This window comes from Carica papaya, chromosome 3 (assembly GCF_054855325.1).
Source record: "Carica papaya isolate Zhongbai chromosome 3, ASM5485532v1, whole genome shotgun sequence".
NCBI classification, from domain to species: domain Eukaryota; kingdom Viridiplantae; phylum Streptophyta; class Magnoliopsida; order Brassicales; family Caricaceae; genus Carica; species Carica papaya.
This window is the reverse complement of record NC_142311.1, coordinates 8,450,401-8,472,982: the sequence shown is the minus strand read 5'-3', so window position 1 is coordinate 8,472,982 and position 22,582 is coordinate 8,450,401. Positions and strand designations below refer to the sequence as shown.

At 33.8% G+C, this 22,582-nt stretch overlaps 3 protein-coding genes across 3 annotated transcripts; 2 read left to right on the top strand and 1 right to left on the bottom strand.

The window, feature by feature from the left end:
* The first annotated feature begins 9,297 nt into the window (after positions 1-9,297).
* Positions 9,298-12,134, top strand: GLK2 (GOLDEN2-like 2). Its single transcript, XM_088215480.1, has 6 exons — positions 9,298-10,080; positions 10,324-10,464; positions 10,900-11,256; positions 11,339-11,395; positions 11,563-11,688; positions 11,787-12,134. Exons 1-6 carry the CDS (start codon positions 9,559-9,561, stop codon positions 11,934-11,936), a joined length of 1,353 nt encoding a protein of 450 aa, XP_088071606.1. The 5' UTR covers positions 9,298-9,558; the 3' UTR covers positions 11,937-12,134.
* A 1,545-nt stretch (positions 12,135-13,679) lies between these two features.
* On the bottom strand, positions 13,680-18,069 carry LOC110811988 (Transducin family protein / WD-40 repeat family protein). Its single transcript, XM_022038622.2, has 12 exons — positions 17,727-18,069; positions 17,458-17,624; positions 17,061-17,139; positions 16,710-16,886; positions 16,515-16,613; positions 15,648-15,816; positions 15,412-15,515; positions 15,157-15,296; positions 14,996-15,068; positions 14,426-14,541; positions 14,209-14,326; positions 13,680-14,116 (listed from the first exon to the last, which is right to left on the bottom strand). The coding sequence occupies exons 1-12, from the start codon at positions 17,772-17,774 to the stop codon at positions 13,985-13,987; spliced, it is 1,422 nt and encodes a 473-aa protein (XP_021894314.1). The 5' UTR covers positions 17,775-18,069; the 3' UTR covers positions 13,680-13,984.
* A 2,286-nt stretch (positions 18,070-20,355) lies between these two features.
* On the top strand, positions 20,356-21,903 carry LOC110811932 (uncharacterized). Its single transcript, XM_022038561.2, has one exon. It carries the CDS (start codon positions 20,461-20,463, stop codon positions 21,763-21,765), a length of 1,305 nt encoding a protein of 434 aa, XP_021894253.1. The 5' UTR covers positions 20,356-20,460; the 3' UTR covers positions 21,766-21,903.
* Positions 21,904-22,582: the final 679 nt, after the last annotated feature.

Genomic DNA, 22,582 nt, shown 5'->3' with positions numbered 1-22,582 from the left:
ATTGTGACACTCGCGGTCCGAAAATTGGTTCCGATATAATTTTTATAGATTATGAATATATATATAATAATTAAAAAAATTTATTTTATTTTATTTTATTTTAATTTGATTGAATTTAAAAAAAAACGAATTATGCACGAAATTGAAAATAATTTTAAAAAGAATGAGTGAAAATTTGAGTTCGGAGAATGTTTTTAAAAGAAAAATTAAAAACAGTAGATCAAAGTACAATTAGAAAAAGTTCGGCCATGTAGAACCGCTCAGTCAGCAGTCTCGACGAACCGGAGCACGCCGCGTGGCCAGGCGCGTTGACGTTGGCGCCATGAGGGAGGCCACGCTGGTGATCTGCGTGCCCCGCGATCGGACGACCTAGAATTGATCTCGTAAGCGTGGACGGTCTGGATTCACTTCTCCTTTAAGCGTAATCGAACGGTCGAGATCAAATGCGATGAACAGTTTAGATTCGTTTCTCCATTAAGCGCGATCAAATAGTCGAGATCAAACATGATGAACGATTCCGATTTATTTATTCCTTATGCGCGATCGGACAGACGAAATCGATCGCGATAGACGACCCATATTAATGCGTGATGAGTATAAATATTTTGCATCACACAGAACCCGAACCCTGGCTAGCAGACCCCCACTGAAGAAGAAGGACCAGATGCTAGAGAATGAAGTCGACCGCCGACCGCCACCGCACCGGAGCCGCCTCCGACCGCTAAAAAAAGTAAAAATTATCCTACTCAAATTTCGAGCATCTTTGTAACCATATCGGAGCAAATAAACGGAGGGTGAGCCGAAAATCGAGGGCAAAACTTGGCAGGGCCGCGGCGGCCCAAAACCCGCAACCTCCTCCGATGAGCCCCTTCCTGGTTTTTATTTCGTACAATTTTTTTACCGTTGTGTTCACCGTTTTGTTCACTGTTTTGTTTTCTATAGGTTGACCGAAGGAGGAATCCCAGTCGCGAAGGAGAGCCGGTGAAGCCGCTGCACCTAAAAATCCCACCATCGGTATGTTTTGGTTTCTTAATTTTTTTGGCCAACCGAGATTCTCTAACGTATTTTTAACAGGAATATATGTGAAGTCGGCCTAAACCGGCTGAAAACAGCCAGGCTGAGGCAAACTACCATCACGGACAGTGGTGATGTTGCTGAAGCACGGCGCCGCTGCTATGCCAAAATTTCGAAATTGGCCAGAAGGGACATTTGACATCGATTTTAAATTTTTAGAGTATTTTTTTAGGTACGTGAAGCGTGTTTAATCTCCACAGAAAAATTCAAAAAATCCGAGGACCACTAGGAAGCGCGGTAGAAAGTACAGTGTTTTGGACACCGATTCAGGTAAGAATCTCTCATCCTATTCCCTGTTATGAAATTGAATCTTAAAAATTAATAATATGATATTCTTTAGAATTTAATTTTTTTTAGAAATAATTAGAGGTCACTAATGGAGTCGGAACTGGTTAGTTATTTATTTGTCTTGTTTAACTCATTATTTACTTATACAACTTTAAATACATGATAGTATATCGAAATAGTTAGTGATTCAGTTGTATTTCCTTTATATATATATCGCTTATTTTGCGTGATTTATATTTGATTATGAAAGGTGACATTAATAAACAAATGAAAAATTATTTGATGATGTGAATTAATAAAGGGTTGTTTTACTAGATATATTGGGAGATGGTGGACGGACCGGGTACGTAGGGAACCGTACCATGAATGTCACTCATACCGGATGGGGTATTGAGAAATAGTATTTTTGGCGCTTATACCAGACAGGGTTATAGGGACAGCCCGGTTCACCCTCATACCGGATGTGGTATCGAGGGATGACATTTTTTGTGCTCATACTGGACAAGGTATGGGGATGGTCAGATAATTGACAAGTTTAGATATTGAGCGTAGGGGGACATCCCTATGAACCCCCAGATGCACCAGTAAGCAAATAAAAAAAAGAAAAGTTATTGTTTTTACTCACTTGTATAAGAAATCATAATATTATTTGAGTTATTATCTTTATAGATTGATTTTAAAAATCTCATAAAGGTAAGTATGCAATAAAATATTTTTCTTATAATAAATGAACTTACTTAAATAAGAACTCCATTAGTCGTTTTATATTTTTTTTACCAACATTCAGTTTTCGTATCGGTGAGTAGTGTAATATTTTTACTGAGTTAATATAACTCGCTCTCTTATTAACCATTTCAGATCAAGAAAACCAAAATCTATATTCTGATCAACATGGGGGTTGTGAACAGGTTTCCTTCCAGATCCTATGAAGTACTAGTAGATGTTAACCCCCTAGGACATTTATATATTATTTTTAGTTATTTATTTCATTTTTTTTACGAACCACTGTAAAATGGACATTCTCATATCCCTATTAAGCATTTATAATTAATGTATAAGGAATGTAAACTCTAATTAATATACAAATAAAAAATTACTTGATGATGTGAATTAATAAAGGGTTGTCTTACTGTATATTCTGGGAGATAGTGGATGAACCAGATACATAGGGAAGTCTACCGTAAACGTCAGCTCATACCTGATGGGATATTGAAGAATAGTATTTTTGGCATTCATACTGGATAGGGTATGAGGACGGCTCGGTTCACCCTCATACCAAATAGAGTATCGATGGATGACTTTTTGATGCTCATACTAGACATGGTATGGGGACGACCGGATAATTGATAAGTTTAGATATTGGGTTCACGCGTAGGGGGACATCCCTATGGACCCCCCAAAGGTAGCAGTAAGCAAATAAAAAAGAAAAAGTTGTTATTTTTGCTCACTCGTATAAGAAATCAGAATATTTTTTCAGTTATTGTCTTTATAGGTTGATTTTGAAAATCTTATTACGGTATGTATGCAATAAAAAAATTTTCTTATCATAAATGAAATTAATTAAATTAAGAGCTCCATTAGTCGTTTTATATTTTTTTTTACCAACCTTTAGTTTGCGTATCGGTGAGTAGTGTGATATTCTTATTGTGTTAGTATACATCATCCCTATTAATTATTTTAGATTAAAAAGATCAAGATTCAAATCCTGATCAGTAGGAAGATTGTGAGTAGGTGTCATCCGAATTCCATTAAGAGATAATGGAGGTTAACTTCCCTACAACATTTATTTACTATTTTCGTATGTCTATTTCATTTTTTTTTTAATGAACCGCTATGAAATGGTAGTTCTATTGGGCATTCAAATTTATGTGTAAGAAATGTAAACTCTAACGTTATTATATACTCCTGTATTAAATTTATGAATTTATTTTTCTTCTAGTTCTGAGTTATTTCAAAAATAATGTATAAAAAAAATGAGCGTGCATGCCTATGGAATATCAAGCAAACCAGAGACATAATTTCATTTCATTTCAAAACGAAAAAAAAAAAAAAAGAGCTAAGCAAAGCTGAGACAAATCAAGTATGCATTTAGTTTTTTTTTTGAACTAATCTTTGCCATAGGTGACCTTTGTCTTCTTTACAATTATCCTTCAACTCGAGATATTATTTTATATTTTCTGAATCTTTCAAGAAAAATCTAGAATTTCTTATGCTATATATAGAACAAACCCTGGTATATATATACCATCGTAAACTTTGTTTTTCTATATTTTTGTTAAGTGTTTAACTTCAATTAGTTTCATTAATTTTTAAAAAAAAATATATTTTATTTATATATTTAACTAGTATTAAATTTCAGTCGAAGAAACTAATTATAGATATTAAAAATTATGATTAAATTATATATTTGTAATGAAAACATGCGAAGAAGTTTTATATCTTTTAAAAAATCTTGAATGAAATTAGAGGAAAAAAAAATCAAACTTATCTCGTTACAGTTTCTCGAACCTTCTATTTTTTATTTTCTTTGAGATTCTATGTGTACTTTCTTCCAAAAACCATTCTTATTATTTAATACGCGATTATTAGGGAATAAAATTGATTGAATTTATCTCTAATAATCTCTTTAATTCTATGGAGGGAGAAAAGAAAAGAAGAAGAAAAGAGAACAAAATTGTTGTATCCCAGTAAACACTTTTAGGCTAAGTCTAAAAATTACTACAATTTTTCATCAAGTGAATATCAGATCCAATTTCCATTCTTATTTACGTAATAATAATAAATAGTGATAAATTCAATTTTAAATTTTAAAATAAAAAAATAAAAACCGATGAACATCTATATTTTTTTAATAGCATTTGAATAATTTATTTGAAGAGTATAAATAAAAAAACTTTATAATCAAACGAACCAAATTTCATAAAGATGAAGTTTCTCGATCATCAAACAAAACAAATTTCTCTCAGTATTATATTTTGATAATTTCAATTGTCGAAATCGACCCAAAAAAAATATAATTTCAAACTTTATAATCCGAATCCATTATAATTTATGTGTTATTGAAACTCTAATGAATAATTAATTCAAAACATCTGTACCGTCTCATGTTCATCGCAACGAATAAACTTCACAAACTACACAAATTAAATGAGTGCACATGCAGAAGTAATGTACTGAAGCCAGAAAGAGGCAAATCATGCACGTTGATGTACTGGAATTTAACTCAGGGCCTAAATCTGCACGCAAGAGCTTTGTCTCTTCTTCAGAATTATCTTTTAACCTGATGGTACATATTATTAAAAATAAATAAATTAATTAAAAAGGTTTAGTTGAATTTTTATTTCCTTTGAGATTATCTTAATAAAAAAAAAATATATTAATTGTTATATAAAGTTTTTTTTTTTTAAAAAAAGAATCTGAATGTACGATAAAATTAAGTTCAACATGGTTACTGTAATTTTATTAATATATTAATAAATTAATTTTTTAATTTTATAAATAATAATAAATTTTTAAACTCAATAATTTTATAATAAAATATAAAAATTTTAATAATTAAATTATGATGTACACATTGTTTCTAATAATATATATCTTTATAAACTCTAGTTTCTGCTGTCTGATGAGACAATCATGGGTAAATACATTTCTATAGAATTTCTTTTTCTTTATTTTTTAATTTTTTTTCAGCAATATATATATATATATATATGGTTAATATGCCGAAATTAGCATCCTTGCTAAATTACAATTTTTCTTAAAATACATATTTTACTAATTATATAATCAATGTATAAAAATTATAACACAACCTCACAAAGAGAATAAAAAATATATATAATTAAATTTAAACTCATAATCTAGTTAAAAATAGTTAATTATTGTTAAAATAAAAATTAGTCATTTTTTAAAAGAAGATACACCAAAAAAAAATACACATATGTAGCCAATTGCGTATGCTGCTTATCGGCCAGTCTAATAAATGTGTCTTGCTATTTAATACTATGTTCATTAGACTGGTGGGTAAGCAGCATATAAATATGCGTACTATTTAATATTATATGATTAGATAATGAAATCAATTGATTTATCTCTAACAAGCTCTTTAAATTCCACGGAGTGAGAAAAGAAACACAAAAATAATTGTAATCTAATAAATACATAAAACAAATTGTAGAGACCCAGAACTTAAAAGAAACGAATTCATACATTAAATGCGAAAACAAACAATAATTAGAGTTTACACAATAATTATAGATATCCAATAAGAATACGAGAATGTCTCTTTTATAGCGGTTTGTTAAAAGAAACAAAATAAATAACTAAAAATAATAAATGAATGTCTTAAATGGTTAACCTCTATTAGTATTTGATGAAGTTTAGGAGTAAACCTGCTCACAACTCTCATACTGATCAAGATGTAAATTTTGGTCTTATTGATCTAACATGGTTAATAAGATAGTGAGGTGTACTAACTCAGTAAGAATATCATACTAATCACTTATACAGAAACCGAAAGTTGGCAAATAAATATAAAATAACTAATAGAGCTCTTAATTTAAATAAATTTATTTAACATATAAAAATTTATTTATTCCATACTTACAGTTATGAGTTTTTCAAAATCAACCTATAAAGATAATTACTCAGATAACATTATGATTTCATTTACAAGTGAGAAAGAACGACAATTTTTCTTTTTACCTGCTTAATGGAATCCCTTAGAGTCCATAAAGATATTTCCTACTCGTGAACCCATATATAGATTTGTCAATTAACTTGGCCATCCTCGTACCTCATCTGGTAATGGGTGCCAAACACACCATCGTCTCGATACCCCGTCCAATATGAGGGTGAACCAGATTTTTCAAAACACTTTTGGTATGAGATTTCTCAGCTCTATCCGACTGATGCAATGTCTACAGTAGGGTTCCCAATGTACTGGATCCGTCCACCATTTCCCAGGGTACATAGATTCAGAGCATAAACTGACACCTAGTTACATACCAATAACTTGTATTCACAAATCAATAATAGGTCATGCAAATAGGTGATACATATAGTAGGAAACATATATGAAACATTTATTATAAAATGAACCAACAAATGAGGTGTATGTAGTGAGTTAAACTAAATAATTGAGAGAGTAATTAAGTATATCAATTTAGTTCACATAATATAATAATCAACATTTTAAGCAGTATAGATAAAATAAATAGTAAACTATAGTAAATATGGACTAACTGATTCAGCCTCCATTAATGATCTGTAATTATTTTTAAAATTTCTACAAAATACAGTATTATCGATTATTAAGTTTTAATTTACGTAATAGAAGATAGGGTGAGAGATTCTTATGCCAGATCAATGTTCAAAATATCGTACTGTTCGCTGTCTCCTGATTGTCCTCGGATTTTCTGAATTTTTTATGTGAAAATTAAAACACTCATCAAGTATCTAAAAATACATCAAAAAACCAGAATAGGCATTTTAAAACCTTTCCAGCAAAATTTAGGGTTTCGGCACGGCGGCAGCTCACCTCAGTCTGGTCAGTTTCGGCATATTTTGGCCAATTTTGACTGGTTTTACGCGTAAACCTACAAAAAAATGAGTTAGGAAGCCTCGATTGCCCGAAAAAAGACAAAAAAAAAATTGAAACTTACCAGCGAGGGGTCCTCGGGTACGGCGGCTCCGCCGGTTCTCTTTTGCGGCTGTGGTTTTTTTTTCGGCTAACCTGCGATAGAAAAGGACAGTGGATGCGGTAGTCACAAAATCACGTGAAACGAAAAATGGGAAAGGAGTCATCGGAGACGGTTTTGAGTTTTGGCCACAGCAGCTCGGTTGAGCTTTGTCCGTAATTTTTGGCTCACCCATTTACCATTTGGCTCCAATTTGGGCATAGGAAGACTAGGATTGAAATCCGAGTAAAAAGAAAAAATTGTTACCTTTTTCAACGGTCGATGGTGCCTCTGATGCAATGACGGCGGCGATCGATTTCGTTTTCGGCCGCCCTTCTTCTTCTTCTCAGGTGAGGATTGGTGCGACTAGGGTTATGGTTCCCTAGAATACGATATTTAAATACTCTTCCCGAGTTGATCTAGGTCGTTCATGTGGAGACACGTAGCCTTCTCTCGTTCATTGGATCCTTCTTATTCAGGAAATGAATCTGAACTGCACGATCAGATAAAATCTGACCGTTCGATCGCGTTTGAAGGAAAAATATATTCAAGCTATCCGTACGCGCGGGATGCGATCTGAACCGTCAGATTGTCCAATCACGCGGATCACCCTCGTGGAGTCAATGTCAATGTCTTTACCATGTGGCCTATTCTAATTCACTGTGACTGTTGACGTGGCAATTCCACATGTCCATATTTTATATTTTTGCAATGTCACCTCCTATTTTCAAATTTCTTTCAAAACACCCCGCTTATTCAAATTTTACATATTTTTTTAAAATTACTTTCAATTTTGTCCATAATTTATTTTTTAAAAAATATTTAATAAAATTTATATTAAAATAATTTTTTTAATTATTTATATATATTTTATAAATGAGAAAATTTTTTATCCCAAATAAAATTTCGGCCTCAGATATTACAGATATAATAAAAAATACTACAATTTTTCTTCAAATCCAATTAAATGCCCAAGTAATTGAGATTATGTATTCAAAACGTCATGGCAAGTAGCTAGTGAAGCATGGTGTGGTACATGGTGCTTATTATTATGGGATAAGTGACATTAGGTAATTTTATATTTTCTAATTTGATTTAGAACATTAATTAACCAAATAATGACATTTATACAAACTAATAACATTTTATATAATTGTTAACAATGTTATTGATCATACTAATTTAAATATTTTCTGAAAATATATGAACTCATTTGATGAAGGAACAATATAAAATAATATGAGAGTCAAAACTATTTTTTCCAGTGTTATATTATAAATCAATAACATATTTTTTAGATTTAATAATTATATTCCTGCATAGTATATAAAATGTAATATATATTTATAGTTATGATTGTTTAATTATTTAGTTAATTATACCGTTTAACCAATTTAATGTAATACCTTCGTTAATACTTACTGCAACTTAATTATCGTTGTTAATTTTATTAATATATTAATAAGATAAATTTTTAATATTATTAAATTAAATATCATTTGTTAGATATAGTAAATTTATAATATTTTTATAAAATAGCAAATTTTACTTTGTTAATAAAATTTAAAATTAAAATTTTTTAAATAAAATATAAAAATTTTAACTATCATATTACTCTATTATTAAAATTATTAATACCGAACTAATAATAATATCACATATTCTCGAACTAGTATTTGTAACTTGGTTATCTATGGCGGATCATATCTCTTTGAAGCCATCTAATTTATATATTATTAATTAGTAGATATTATAATCCATATATCTATATCTTTCTATATATGTACGTATTATATCTGTTCTCTTTAAAAAAAAAAAATAAGAAGGCAAGATCATTGGTTCACCACATGATGAGCATATTTTCTATTATACATATAAATATATATAACAAATACAAAATTACAGAAACAACTAGATGTATATGAAGCTAGCTTTTTATAAATATAAATATGAATATACATATACATTTCCCCATATGACGAACTTAAATTGGACTTCTATTAACTCCTGCCTTTTCTTTTCCCTATCTCTTACTTCCTCGCTTTTGAACCTCAGAGAAATTAATTAAATAAAGCTGACTGAGTATTAGAATATTAAAACCCAATAAAATAAAATTAAAAAAAAAAAGCAGCCATCCACAACATATAATAATTAATTTATTAACCCAACAGAAAAAGCAAAAAGCAAATAATTATTGTCTGTGAAACCCAAACGATGCGAACAAAAATGAAAGAACAAACAAATCTAAGAGATCTCAACACAAATTGTGGTTCACAGCAAACCTCTCTCTTTCCACTTGCCAAGCTTTTAAAGCTACCAAAAACCAGAACCAACCCATTGATAACACTCTTCTTGTCCCTTCTCTTCCCCCTCCGAGACGAGTTTTATTTCAATCATAATCCATTTTCATGCATTATAATTATCACTGTTGTTCTTATTCTTGTTATTGTTGTATCATCGTATAACACTTTGGGTGTATTGTATCTCTTTCGCTTAATTACACTCTGTGTTTGGATTCATGCTAGCCGTGTCTCCATTGAGGAACACAACCAATGATGAGAAGCAAAGAGAGGTGGAGACTTTCACCATTAACCCACAAGACTTCCCCGAGTTCGCAGATCATGGATCCTTGCTCGACTCCATCGATTTCGACGACTTGTTTGTCGGAATCGACGACGGCGATGTCCTCCCCGATTTGGAGATGGACCCAGATATCCTCGCAGATTTCTCGATCAGCGCCGGTGAAGAATCCGAGATTAACACATCCCCATCTCCAGACAAAGTTGAAGATACAACAACAACAACAACTACTAGTAGTAGTATTACTACCCAGATAGCTCGGGAGGGCGATAAGGGTTTCTCAACTGGTTCATGTAATAAAGGAGAGGAGAGTGTGAGCAGTAAGAGAGATAAGAAGGAGAGTACTGGAGTTAAAACAGTCGTGCAGCCGTCTAACAAGGATGGTGATAGGGGAAGGAAATCATCGGCAGCGGCACAAACCAAGAATGCTAATAATAATCAAGCGAAGCGAAAAGTTAAGGTAGATTTTTTCGAGTACTACCACGTTAATTAGTTACTACTTGTTTAGTATTTAATCATCCGATGAAGTTCCTCTCTGTCTTGTTCAAAACACACGAGCACACACAATTATGGGTGTCTGATGAATTTTCCGGAAAAAGTATATATTGATTTGATTTTGTACGGGAAAGGGAGAGAAATAAAGGGAGACGAGGGTGGCATATTTGTAAATATGATGAATGAGAGTTTCTTGGGGTATGTGTAGGTGGATTGGACACCTGAGTTGCACAGGAGGTTCGTGCAAGCAGTGGAGCAACTCGGAGTGGATAAGGCTGTTCCTTCCAGGATTTTAGAGCTTATGGGAATCGATTGTCTCACTCGCCATAATATTGCTAGCCACCTTCAAGTATGTATCTTTTTCTGATGCTTTCAGTTTTCTTTCCTAAACAAGATCCAACGGGAAATTTCACCAAAAGAGTTTTCCTTTATACACACATGAAGTACCCTACTTTTATAGAATCTTTTCTGTAATTCATGGATAATTTTTTTTAATATTATATGTATCTTGTACATTTTATGCTGATTCATGAAAAAGTTACACACTGAAGCTCAAAAAGAATTTACGTTCAACATGAAAAGACAAGAATCTGTGTGTGTTTGGAAAGTAAAAGATATACACTTCGTAATTCTTCAAAATCGACCTCCAAATCTCATACAGCTTAAGAAATGGATCATTCTTGAGTACTTTATCTAAAACCCATATGCTACCTGCTAGAGCTTAAATACTTCCAATGAGAGGAAATGAAGAGATTGATTTTGGAAATGGGGAATTGTTGGGCAGAAATACAGATCTCACCGGAAACATTTGTTAGCCCGAGAAGCGGAGGCGGCAAACTGGAGTCAGAGACGGCAAATGTACGGAGCTGCGGTGACAGGTGGCGGCGTCGGCGGAGGAGGAGGAGGAGGGAAGAGAGACATCAATCCATGGCTTACACCTACCATTGGTTTCCCTCCTCATCCCCACTTTAGACCCTTACACGTCTGGGGTCATCCCACCGTCGATCAATCTCTGATGCACATGTGGCCCAAACATCTGGCCCACTCACCCTCGCCGCCACATCCGCCTACATGGGCTTCGCCGCCGCACCCTCCACCTGACCCTAATTCTTACTGGCATCACCCCCATCACCAACAACATGTAAGCCCTAGCTATCTCCTCACAAATTCAACCAAATAATAATACTAATAATAATGCGAAATGACATATTCTTGTTCTACAGGTTCCAAATGGTGTAACTCCAGGGACACCGTGCTTTCCACAGCCAATGCCACCGACGGTAATTAATCATTTCACTCTTTTTTGGAGGCATATCAGTGTCTGTATGTTGGGATTTTGGTTCGCTTTCCAAGAATATTATTTTTTATTTACATTTAATTATTGGAATACATAAAACATGACTGTTTATATGTGTGTGTGTGTGTGTGTGGATGATTTGGGTTGCAGAGATTTGCAGCACCAGTAGCTGTTCCTGGCATGGTACCTCCACACCATACCATGCACAAAGTAGATCCGGGTATTGGTTTTCCGGTGGGACAATCTGCTCCCCACCCTCCAATCGACTTTCATCCAGTAAGCATCTTCTTAGTGTGTGTGTGTGTGTGTGTGTGTGTGTCTATGAGAGCTAATTTGTTATTGACATATGTGGGTGTATATATATGTATGAACAGTCGAAGGAGAGCATAGATGCAGCTATTGGAGATGTTTTATCGAAACCATGGCTGCCGCTTCCTCTTGGACTAAAACCGCCGTCTGTTGACGGCGTGATGGTGGAACTGCAGCGTCAAGGAATTCCAAAGGTACCTCCAACTTGTTCTTGACGACTTCCGTCCATAAACAATTCGACGAAACTAAATTTCCTCATGCATGTAAACATTTTTCTTTTCGAACTTGTGATTTTGTCGTTGCAAAGTTTTTTTAGTAGCTTTTTTAGTGGAGTAGGTGACGGATGTGTAATAAAGCCAATAGCTTTTGTAATGAACTTATGAGTACGTATCAGAATAATTTATCTCATTAAATATACCATCTCATATATATATATATATATATACAACCACTAAACACTTGTGTGTGTGTGTGTGTGTGTGTGTGTGTGTATGTGTGTGTATATATATATGTATCAGTTTGTATGTAAACAAAACCTTTATGCACATTCGTCTACCTTATTTATGAATTATATTCTATTGTATAAATACCATATTATCAACTAATTAGTAAAATTATAGTTATTAGTCCTATAACCCATATGGGTTTGACGACAATTTAATCACACATGATGTCTTAAAGATTGTAATGAATAATATATATGTATATGTGTGTGTGTATATATATATATATATATGCATTTTTTCCAAAAATAAAAATAAAAAGATTTGTATGCATTTAACAGAAAAATAAAAAATTCACGAGCTGCCTCTATCCAATAAAAGGAAACCAAAGCGTAACTTAATCCTCAACATTGTACCATTATAAACTTTTTCTAACCAGGCTCGAGAAAGAGGAGACTAGCTCATTATTATTATTATTATTATCATTTAATTTGTTATTCCATATAATATTTTTTCTAATCTTTAAATTTTTATATACATTGAAAATGAAAATTAAGTTTACAACAGAAGATAACAAAATACCCATTTTCATTTCATAATTTCGGAAATGAATGTAACAGTGAATTCATTTAAAAATATTTGATTTTAAAGTTTGGAAATTATTCGTAATGTAATCTATAAATGAATTTCAGAAATATTTTGTTGCGGCACGGAGAGTGATTTGTGATACCCAATTTCAGATTTTGGACCCTGGTGCCCCACCCCACCCCAGTCCCACGGAGCACGTAGGGCAGGCCACCGTCACATGTGGCCAATGGACAGTGGCAGCCAGTTGAAGACCATGTTACTTATTTTAAGGACGACCAACTTCTTTAATGCACCCCTCCCGTGTCAGTACAATCCTAATTAATTGCATCTTCATATCCGATTGGATGTAAAAATTTTAAACACATCAAACATATGTATATTAATTATATACGTTACTTCCTGTATTATTATTATTATTATTTTTATATATATAAAAAGTAGTATTGATATATTCAAAATACATATTCATTATTCAAGAAAGTAGTAAATTTGTTTTCAAATTTACTTATAATCTCCAATATGTTTGGGGCTTCATATTTGTTTTAAAAAGAGTGAGATTCAGTATAATTTGTTTTCAAATTTGAAATCTTGTTTTTATATATATATATATATAGTTTGACAACCAAACGGAATTGAATTTAAAAAGGTTATGATACTCTCACCCACCTTGACCCTATTAAAACCGGAACGAGAGTGTGACCCTGCTGATAAGGAAGTTGCATAAAGACAACATTTGAGTTCATCGGAGCTGAACTGGCAGGAGGGTCATTCAAAAGCAACGTGACTCTGAGTCTCTGACCTTCTGACGTTGATCCACACCTACAACCATTCTCATTAATTTTTCTCCCTAATAAGAAAATCAAAGAATGTATCATCCACTGGGGTTTATTCAAAATGCAATCTTATAATTTGTGCAAGGGACTGTAATTTATGAAAATAGTCAACTTTGAACTTTAAAAGAATAACAATAATAATGGTGGTAAGTATCAGTTACAAAACTGGAGCAATCTGTTTACTGCCTTTTATCAAACGAACAGCTCTTCTTAGCCTATATATCCAGCTGGCAGGAGCAACAGAACATGCTCCGGAGGCAAACAGGCAACAAGATTAGGTAGTGGTGTGCATCCAACACCTAACCAGTGCTCAATGCCATTCCAAACTTTACATCTACTATAAGTTGCCATGTAAACAGAGGCGGTAGAGAACGAGAGCTCTGAGGATTTCCTTGTGCTTCAAGCTCCATTTGAGGGGAGGATACTTTGTATGTTAGAAGGCATCAAAATGTTAAAACCATCAGCTGCAGTAGACACAATCATGCCTGGAATCTGAGAATGCCAGTGAAGTTCTTTCAAATCTTTCTGACCCTGTTCAAAGTCAAAACAAACGTTTTAACTAAGCGACTAGGTTTTGATGCTTGAGTTTACACGTTTTGCCCAATAGTAAGAACACAAACTACCTGGTGAACAAACAAAAGTTGTGGAGGTAAATCTTCTGGAGCATTTACTTCTTCCTTTGTTTTAGCTTTAAACTCTGCCTCCTCTTCCTCATCCTTCTCCAAAGAGAGGTCCCATATCCTAACAAGAGAAGCAAAAACAGAAACTGTTAGATTCTGAATTAAAAGAGCCTCACAATTAAAACTGGATATCTAATGTTGGTTTTCAGTTGTTACTTACGTCAGCTGATTGTCAGCTGATGAAACTGCTAATGTGGAAGTTTCATGTGGACTCCACTCTATAGACGTGATGGGGTATTTATGGTATTCAAAACGGGCTACATAATAATCTCCTTCCTGCCAAGATAAGATAATTAAGCACTGACAATGAAAAGGAATATAAGAATCATCAAGAAGCAACCTAATTTACAGCTCATTCCATATAGGAGAACTTGATTTCTATTTACAAATATGATGTCTTGAGCAATCCAAGGGAAAAGCACAGGAGAAAGAATAGGAATGTGGGGCTCCTCTGTGAATTTCTGGAAGAAGCCCAAGGGTGGTTTATAAAGAGCAAAATTGAAGAAGATCCATATTAAATGTTATTCAGTAGTAAACAAATAGCAAAATTGACAAAGACAACGGAAACATCAAATGTACAGTAGATAGCACACATCAACAAGCATCATAGACTTCAAAAGAATAATTAAAAAAAAATTAGTCCAACTGGTTGCTCAGAGAAGTTATGACACCATATAATGTGTTTTCTCGAGATTCATTTTGCAACGTCCTTGGCCAGAAAAAGACATACCTTGAGCAATCTAAGATCATGGATTGAAAATGTCCCGTCATCACTTCCAGAGGCCAGCATACAACTAGCTAGCCTAATCACAATCAAGCAAGCAAAGGTTAGGCAACAACAGATACTGAAGGAGAAAAGGCAGTCAATGGTGGAATGATAAATTCAGACACCTGTTCCATGAGATAACATTCACATCAGCGTTATGTGCCTTAAAAGAAAACTGAGGTGATTTGCTCGTTCGGACATCCCAAAATGCAATATTTCCATCCACTGAGCAAGAGGCAAACACAGAAGCCTCCGTAGGGCTCCACTGCAATTACAAGATTTAGAAAACAGAAAAATACCTATAAGATTGAGCAACACTGAATCTTAATTCAGAGTTTTGCAAATTAGTTTAGCTTCTGTCTTATAAGCAATATATGTACCTGCAAATCTTCAATGCTTGCAGTGTGTCCAGTAAATGGAGTAGGATCAACATTCCATGTTGAACTGGTAGGCTCCCATAAATGGATAAAACTCTTGCAGTCCCCTAACAAAAGGAGGAACATCAGCAAAAAATTAGATCCTATCTAACCAGTAAAGCAACTGAAATATAAAACTGGTTAAAACTGAATATACGAAAAATAAACAATTAAATCGAAAAAAAAAAAAGACTAACTACCAGATACAAGCCTTCCCGGGACAATAGGACTCCAATCTATAGCATAGCCTTCATCTTTATGACCACTGAAGTTCATTAATGGAGCCTGATTAAAAACTGAAGAAGTCCCATGGCTTCCTTCAGTCGCTGACTCTGCTAAAGCATTCAGATGAGAGCTAAAGTCCCACACCTGCATGGAGAGCGGAAAAATCATTCATAAGCAATAATAATTAAGAGAATAACATGTATGAATCAGAAATATGAATCTTCAGATCCAAAGCTCCAGCATATATGTCATGGAATATCTGGATTATTAAAACATTAACTTCCTGAAATATATCAGCACCCAGTTGGTTTTGACTTTGCTCAGCCAGGTTATTGCTTATTTGGTGTTTTAACAAAAAGTGACAGCAAATTAAATATAAAAAAAAGCCTTCATATAATTCAAGCCTCCCCACCACCCTACTACTCAGAAAATCACAACTAAAGCATATAAAGCTACTTTCTTTTACAGAAGATAAATAATCTTCTATTATAAAAGTTATGATATTACTAATGAGTCATGCTTTGCAATCAATGACTTTGTGTTCCTCATAATCAGCAACCCTTTCTTCAGTTATTTCTTCAATTAGTTCTAAATTTCGATAGTCAAGTACATACACTAGACAAATAGTGATAACTATTTCTCCCCAACCTGAAGCCCGTAAACTTGCTGCATGCATAAAACTAAAGGCAGTTAACACCACTAACCCACACATCTATCAAATTCCTTACAATCATTTCGTGACATCTCAGCCTCATTGTGTTTGGTGGCAAAACCTTTATATATTGATTGAGAATAAACTTAAGTAAAAAAATAACTTCAGACTGAGAGGAACAAAGTCTGACCTGTATATGACTCGAATCAGCCCAAGAAGCACATATATGGGGTTTTTGTGTCATGGCACGAATACGATTAACACACCCGTGATGAGCTACCTTGCGCAGCTGGAGGTACAAAATAGAAAATTACCTATCAGTTTTTTCCTTCAGAGAAATCATACGGAATGGAAATAGTGTTTCTTTTTTTTTTCAATTAATTGCCTGTAAAACTGGAGTCCCCGATCCCTCATCTTCATCTTTATCTTCCTCACTGTCACTACTATCATTATCCATATCAGAGTCACCGGATTCAGGTTTGGCAGGCACCAGCTCACGTCTTTTACCAGAAACGTTGGTTACCTTGAATATTCCAATAGAGTTCCAAGCAGCTTTTTCTGCCTGCAGAGCAAGAACCACAAACATCAGCAGATAGTCAGGTAAACACGATCATGTGAACCAGAATCAGCCTGATATGCAAGAAGCAGCTAGACATGATTAAGATCCACCATAATTCAGATAGCAAGTGTGAAACTAAGGGACAGAGCATTAATCCAAAGGAAAAAAGAAGCTCACCTGAGTCCCGGCTACAAAATACACCGTATGTGGGAACTCAGTCCGATTCAGACCCAATGAATCGTGTAGAATATCAAAGCTGTGAAGAACAATTAAATCAGAAACTGGGAGTTTTCCACTAATTCTTATCAGCTCTTCTTAATTCAGAGAATAAAAGACGCCAAACCAAAATGAAAAAAGTTCTCTTATCGATGATGCTCTTATCAAACAAAATAACAGGATTGTCTTCCTTCGAGATAAAAATAACAGAATTGTCTTAAGTTCATAAAATAATATGCTTCCTCCAATGACAACTAAATCCAAAATTCAATTGAACTAATCATAAGTTTAAGATTCCAAATTTAGTACCTCCATCTCTCCTCCTTCAGGAACCTAAAAGGAGGCCAAAAAGTATTACCTCAAGCAAGGCCAGCCTATATGGAAACCGTGGAGGGAATTGTAAGCAGAGGGGTCACACTGGAGCTCTTCTCCTTCCTCCAACTTGTCGACACCTGGCTGCCAAACCCTGGTTGGCAATGAAGGTGTTGAAGAAGATGAAGCTCGGGCATCTCCGTTCTTTGAGGCCTATTAGCAATTATTGACCGAAAATTCAGAATAAAAAAAAAAAAACTTCGTCAAATATAAGAATCATTTGAGATTAACCGTGGCTCAAATGAAAAGATGAACCTTATTCTTCCTTTTAGCCTTTTTAGGATTTTTAATGCTGCGAACCATCTCTGAGAGTAAGAGAGGAGGAAGGGAGGCGCGGGTACGAAGCGACCAGAAGAAAAAAAGCGATGAGGAATTAGCTGGCCTCGACCGGGGGGGGGGGGGGTATGCGGCTTTATTTGGGGAGAGACTGCAGTATTTGGTTAAGGAAGCAAGAGATTGATGAAAAGACTTCAGGTTTCTCTGTCAGCGATCATGGAGAGAAGATGAGAGACAAAAAAAAGAAGGTTATTCTGCCAGGGAAAATAACGATGAGATAGGGTTTTAGGGTTTTTCAATTTGTGTGCCGCTGAAGGAGGAGCTATCAAGCTAGGGTTGAGGTAAAATGGTTAAATTTGTCAATTAATTTTTTATTTTTGTGTAAATAGGTAAAATAAAAAGTTCAAAATATTAATTCAGTCTTTTTTATTATTTTAAAATATTAAAATTAATTCTTATGTTTTTTTTGTTTTAATTATTATATTTTAAAAAAAAAAAAATTATTTTTAATACTTAAAAGGTAATACTATTAGAAAAAATGTTACGTAAACTCAACTTATATATATAATGTAATTTAATTAAATCATTTTGCATATTAAATGATATAAATTTTTTATTTTTATAACATATTAAAATTAAATTATATCAATAATTTACAAATTAAAAAAATTTATTGTTGAACCAAAGGTCTCGGCCATTCCATCTCTTTAATAGATAAAGAGAAAGGATATAGCTTTTGATTTTTTCATGTTATCAAAGAGTTGATGGAATTGATCAGATCATGAAGGAACAAGATTCAAGTCTATTAGTCTATTAGGATGCCTAAGTGGCATACATCGTTGCACTTCCACAACTATCTTGTTTTCACATTCAATTATATTTAGTTTTGTGTATAATTTCGTGTTTTCACAATAAATACATACATGTTAGAAATAACTAACATACATACGTATTAAAAATAAAATTAGACCATTGAATTAATTTTTTTAAAAAGCAGAAAATCAATTAAAAAATGTGTGGGAAGTTAAGAGAATCAATAAGTCACCCGTCCAAGCCCAAAACTCAAGCCCACTGATGTACTGTATTCGGGTCTCGAAATTCTATAGCATTTAGAACACAAATAATTCATCAACTGTATATAATCCGACATGCCTCCAAAGTTCGAATCGAAGACTGCAGCCACAGTAGAATTGGTTCAGTCCAATTTTGGACCCCAAGCCTTTTGTTCTTATCCAGTTTAGGTCGTGTAACTAAAATACCACAACAAGACAGTCATGGAGGTAGGAGCCGGACACGAGAGAGAGATTGGAATTGGCTGATGGAGACAGACAGAGAGCATAAAAAAAGGAGCCACGCATGGGGTATTATTGGAAGCGGTTAGAGTTGGCTAGGACTGGCGGTTGCTCCTTGCTAGCTGGTGGCTGTAACCTAATTGAAAAAGAAAAATAAACAAGAAGACTGACTGACGTTCTTATTTTTTGGACTTGGAATCTCAAAGTATAAGTCAGATATTCAAACCAACTAAAATAAAAAAAAGTCAAAAAAGTTTAAAACCTGTTTCTTTTCTTACTCTCCTCCGATCATCACGCCAGCATTCTTCAACATCACTCCACCAAACCTAATCTTCCACCCAACATGTCTTTAACTTAACCATCATTTGTTTTTCTATCCTTCTTTACATATATATATATATATATTTGTAACACACGGTCCACAGTCCCCCCCCCATTCATTATAATGTTTACCTATATATACACACACACATTGAAGACTAATTTAATTACTGGGATTATTGTGGTCCAAAAAAGGCAAATAGCAATAAATAAAAAGCATGTGGACGTCTCTGGGTAGGCTGAGTTTAGTCCATACATGTTCAGAGTTTATTACGATACATATTATTTATGAAATTAGGATAAGATTTTAAGGATATATCATTTTCATCCTTCCTTTTATTGAATGCCATGTGATTATTATGAATTTATTTAAACGTTTAATTTTTGCTAGCTTAAAAAAAAAAAAAAAAAAAACTCAATCAAATAATTGATAACGTCTGAGATTTAGGCACTTAATTATATATTTTACTTGTTTTATATATGGGATATAAAATCGAAAGAAATTAATGAGAAATTGATTATATAAATAAATAATGATTAGGACCGTGCTTAATTTTTCACTTCATTGTTTGAGTAGTTTATTATTAGTATTTTTTTAAAAAAATAAAAAATAAAAAATAAAAAAAGTGTTTAATTTTATAATTATGAGGTTATATGATCTTGGGTCTCAATATTTTTTTCTTTTAAGGTTAATTCATGTTTGATTTGGTGAATCTGAATCAATGCTCAAATAGGCTTTACGGGAAAGCAAAAGGGAAGCCCTGTTGCCTGATTTACCACTGGTAGCTAGAAAAGAAAACAATGACATCTTTTTGACTGAGGCTCGCCATCATGTTTAGGTGTATATATATATATATGTATGTATGTATGTACACAAATATATATATGACATACTTATTAAAATCCACATGATGCTTGACCTACATGCCTTTATTTTCTACCCCACTTTTCCTTTCCTAATTTCCTCAATCCCCGCATAATTGGCCGCTCATCATTTCATCACCACCCTTCTATTTAAGCAGTATGACAGAATTTTTCACACCCAGATCACCATTTCTGTTTCCTTCTCTTCTCTCTGCTTTCTTTTTAGTTCTCTAGAAATGGGTTTGGTTTCAAAACCCACGTTGTTTTGTTTTATTGCGGTGATTTTCTTCTCTGTTAATATTGAAGCTAGGGAGAGCAAGTTCTTTAGCAAGTACTTCACCGCTCACCTCAGCACCAGTAACAAGGCCGTAGATTTCACTGTGCCTCCCGTTGAGCCACCTAGTATTTCACCGGCACCGGCACCAGTTTTCGGCGGTAGCGAGCCTGGATATGGCCTATATGGCGCTGGCTCTTCCAAAGAGTCACGGTCGAACACACCCTCCACCACTACTCCCACAACATTTGTTGATGAAGATGATCTCGAGGAAGAACTTATGAGGAGTGAAAGCTATGAGAGAGACGATCAAAGTAGCAAAAACAACAATAATAGCTACTCTACCAATTACGGCGATAATGGCTATAACACCCAGTTCAACGAGAATGGCTACACCAGCAATAACGACGGCTATGCCAACAAGTACAGCGACAATGGCTTCAACCCTCAGAAGAACGAAGATGGAAATGGATACAATACCCAGTACAGTGAAAATGGCTATACCAACAAGTACAGCGACAATGGCTACAACGCCCTGAAGAACGAAGATGGAAATGGGTACAATACCCAGTACAGTGAAAATGGCTATAACAACAAGGACAGCGACAATGGCTACAACGCTCAGAAGAAAGAAGATGGAAAAGGGTACAATACCCAGTACAATGAAAATGGCTATACCAACAAGTACAGCGACAATGGATACAACACTCAGAAGAACGAAGAGGGAAATGGTTACAATACCCAGTACGACGAAAATGGCTATACCACCAAGTATAGCGACAATGGGTACAACACTCAGAAGAACGAAGATGGAAATGGTTACAATACCCAGTACAACGAAAATGGCTACACCAATAAGTACAGCGACAGTGGCTACAACACTCAGAACGGGGAAAATGGCTACAACGCCCAGTACAGAGAGAATGGCTACACCAACAAGTACAACGACAATGGTTACAATACAGAGTATAATGAAAATGGCTACACCAAGAACAGTGACAACTATAATGAGAACTCTGGAAAGTACGATAGTAACAATGGTTACCAGACAGAGAAACAGGGGATGAGCGACACGAAGTTTTTGGAGAATGGTAAGTTCTCTTACGATGCAAGTAATGAAGAGAATAATTATCCGACTAATGGGTATGCGTCAGAGAAGAAAGATAGGGAGAATGAAGGTTACTATGGAAATACCGATCAGAAGTCCAAGTATGAGTTCGACACCATGGAAGAGTACGAGAAGAGCCAAGAGAAGTATGCGCCTTAATAAATGTTTGGATCATGAAATGTGAGAAAGCAAAATTGAAAAACAGAGGTTGTTTTGAATATAATTGAAAGTTTAGATTTTTAATTTAAAGGAGATGTTATGTTTAATTTTCTATAGATTAAGGAATTGCGTTTTGCACTTTTTTTTTTTTTGTTTTTTTTTGTTTTGGGTTTGCAAATCAGAAGGAAAGGAAAATTGAGTTATGAATCAGACGATTGTAATTTGTAAATGGTTAAAATTTGAATCCCTCTGTTTACTTTGCTGTCTTTCTCTCTGCAGCAGCTTTAGTCTTATTTGAACATCCTTTTTAAAGTTTAAAGGCTAATCAAAAAAGTGCTAAGAAATATTACAAAACAATAACAAAATTACCATCAGTATATACATATAATATGTATTTATATATATATATATATATAGAGAGAGAGAGAGAGAGAGAGAGAGAGAGAGAGAGAGAGAGAGAGGAATGATATGAGGAAGGAGACTGCAAGTGATATTATCCTTTTAAACTTAATTAAACATATTTTTGTTAAAGTAATTTTAATTTTAACGTTTTAAATGATATGATAAATTCCTGTAATTAAGGTCGGATGAGTTTAAATTTTAAAATTAAATTCAAATAATAATTTCAAAATTTCCTAAAATTTATGACCAATTTTTGTGTGACTGCAAATAATTAATTACATACAATTATAATATTTTGAGCATTAATTGAATTATTTTCATTAAATTTTTATAACTACCATTTTTATTTTATATTATTAATTGTTTAAAGTATATATAAAAAATCATTCAAAGAAGAGAAAAGATTGGCTACAAA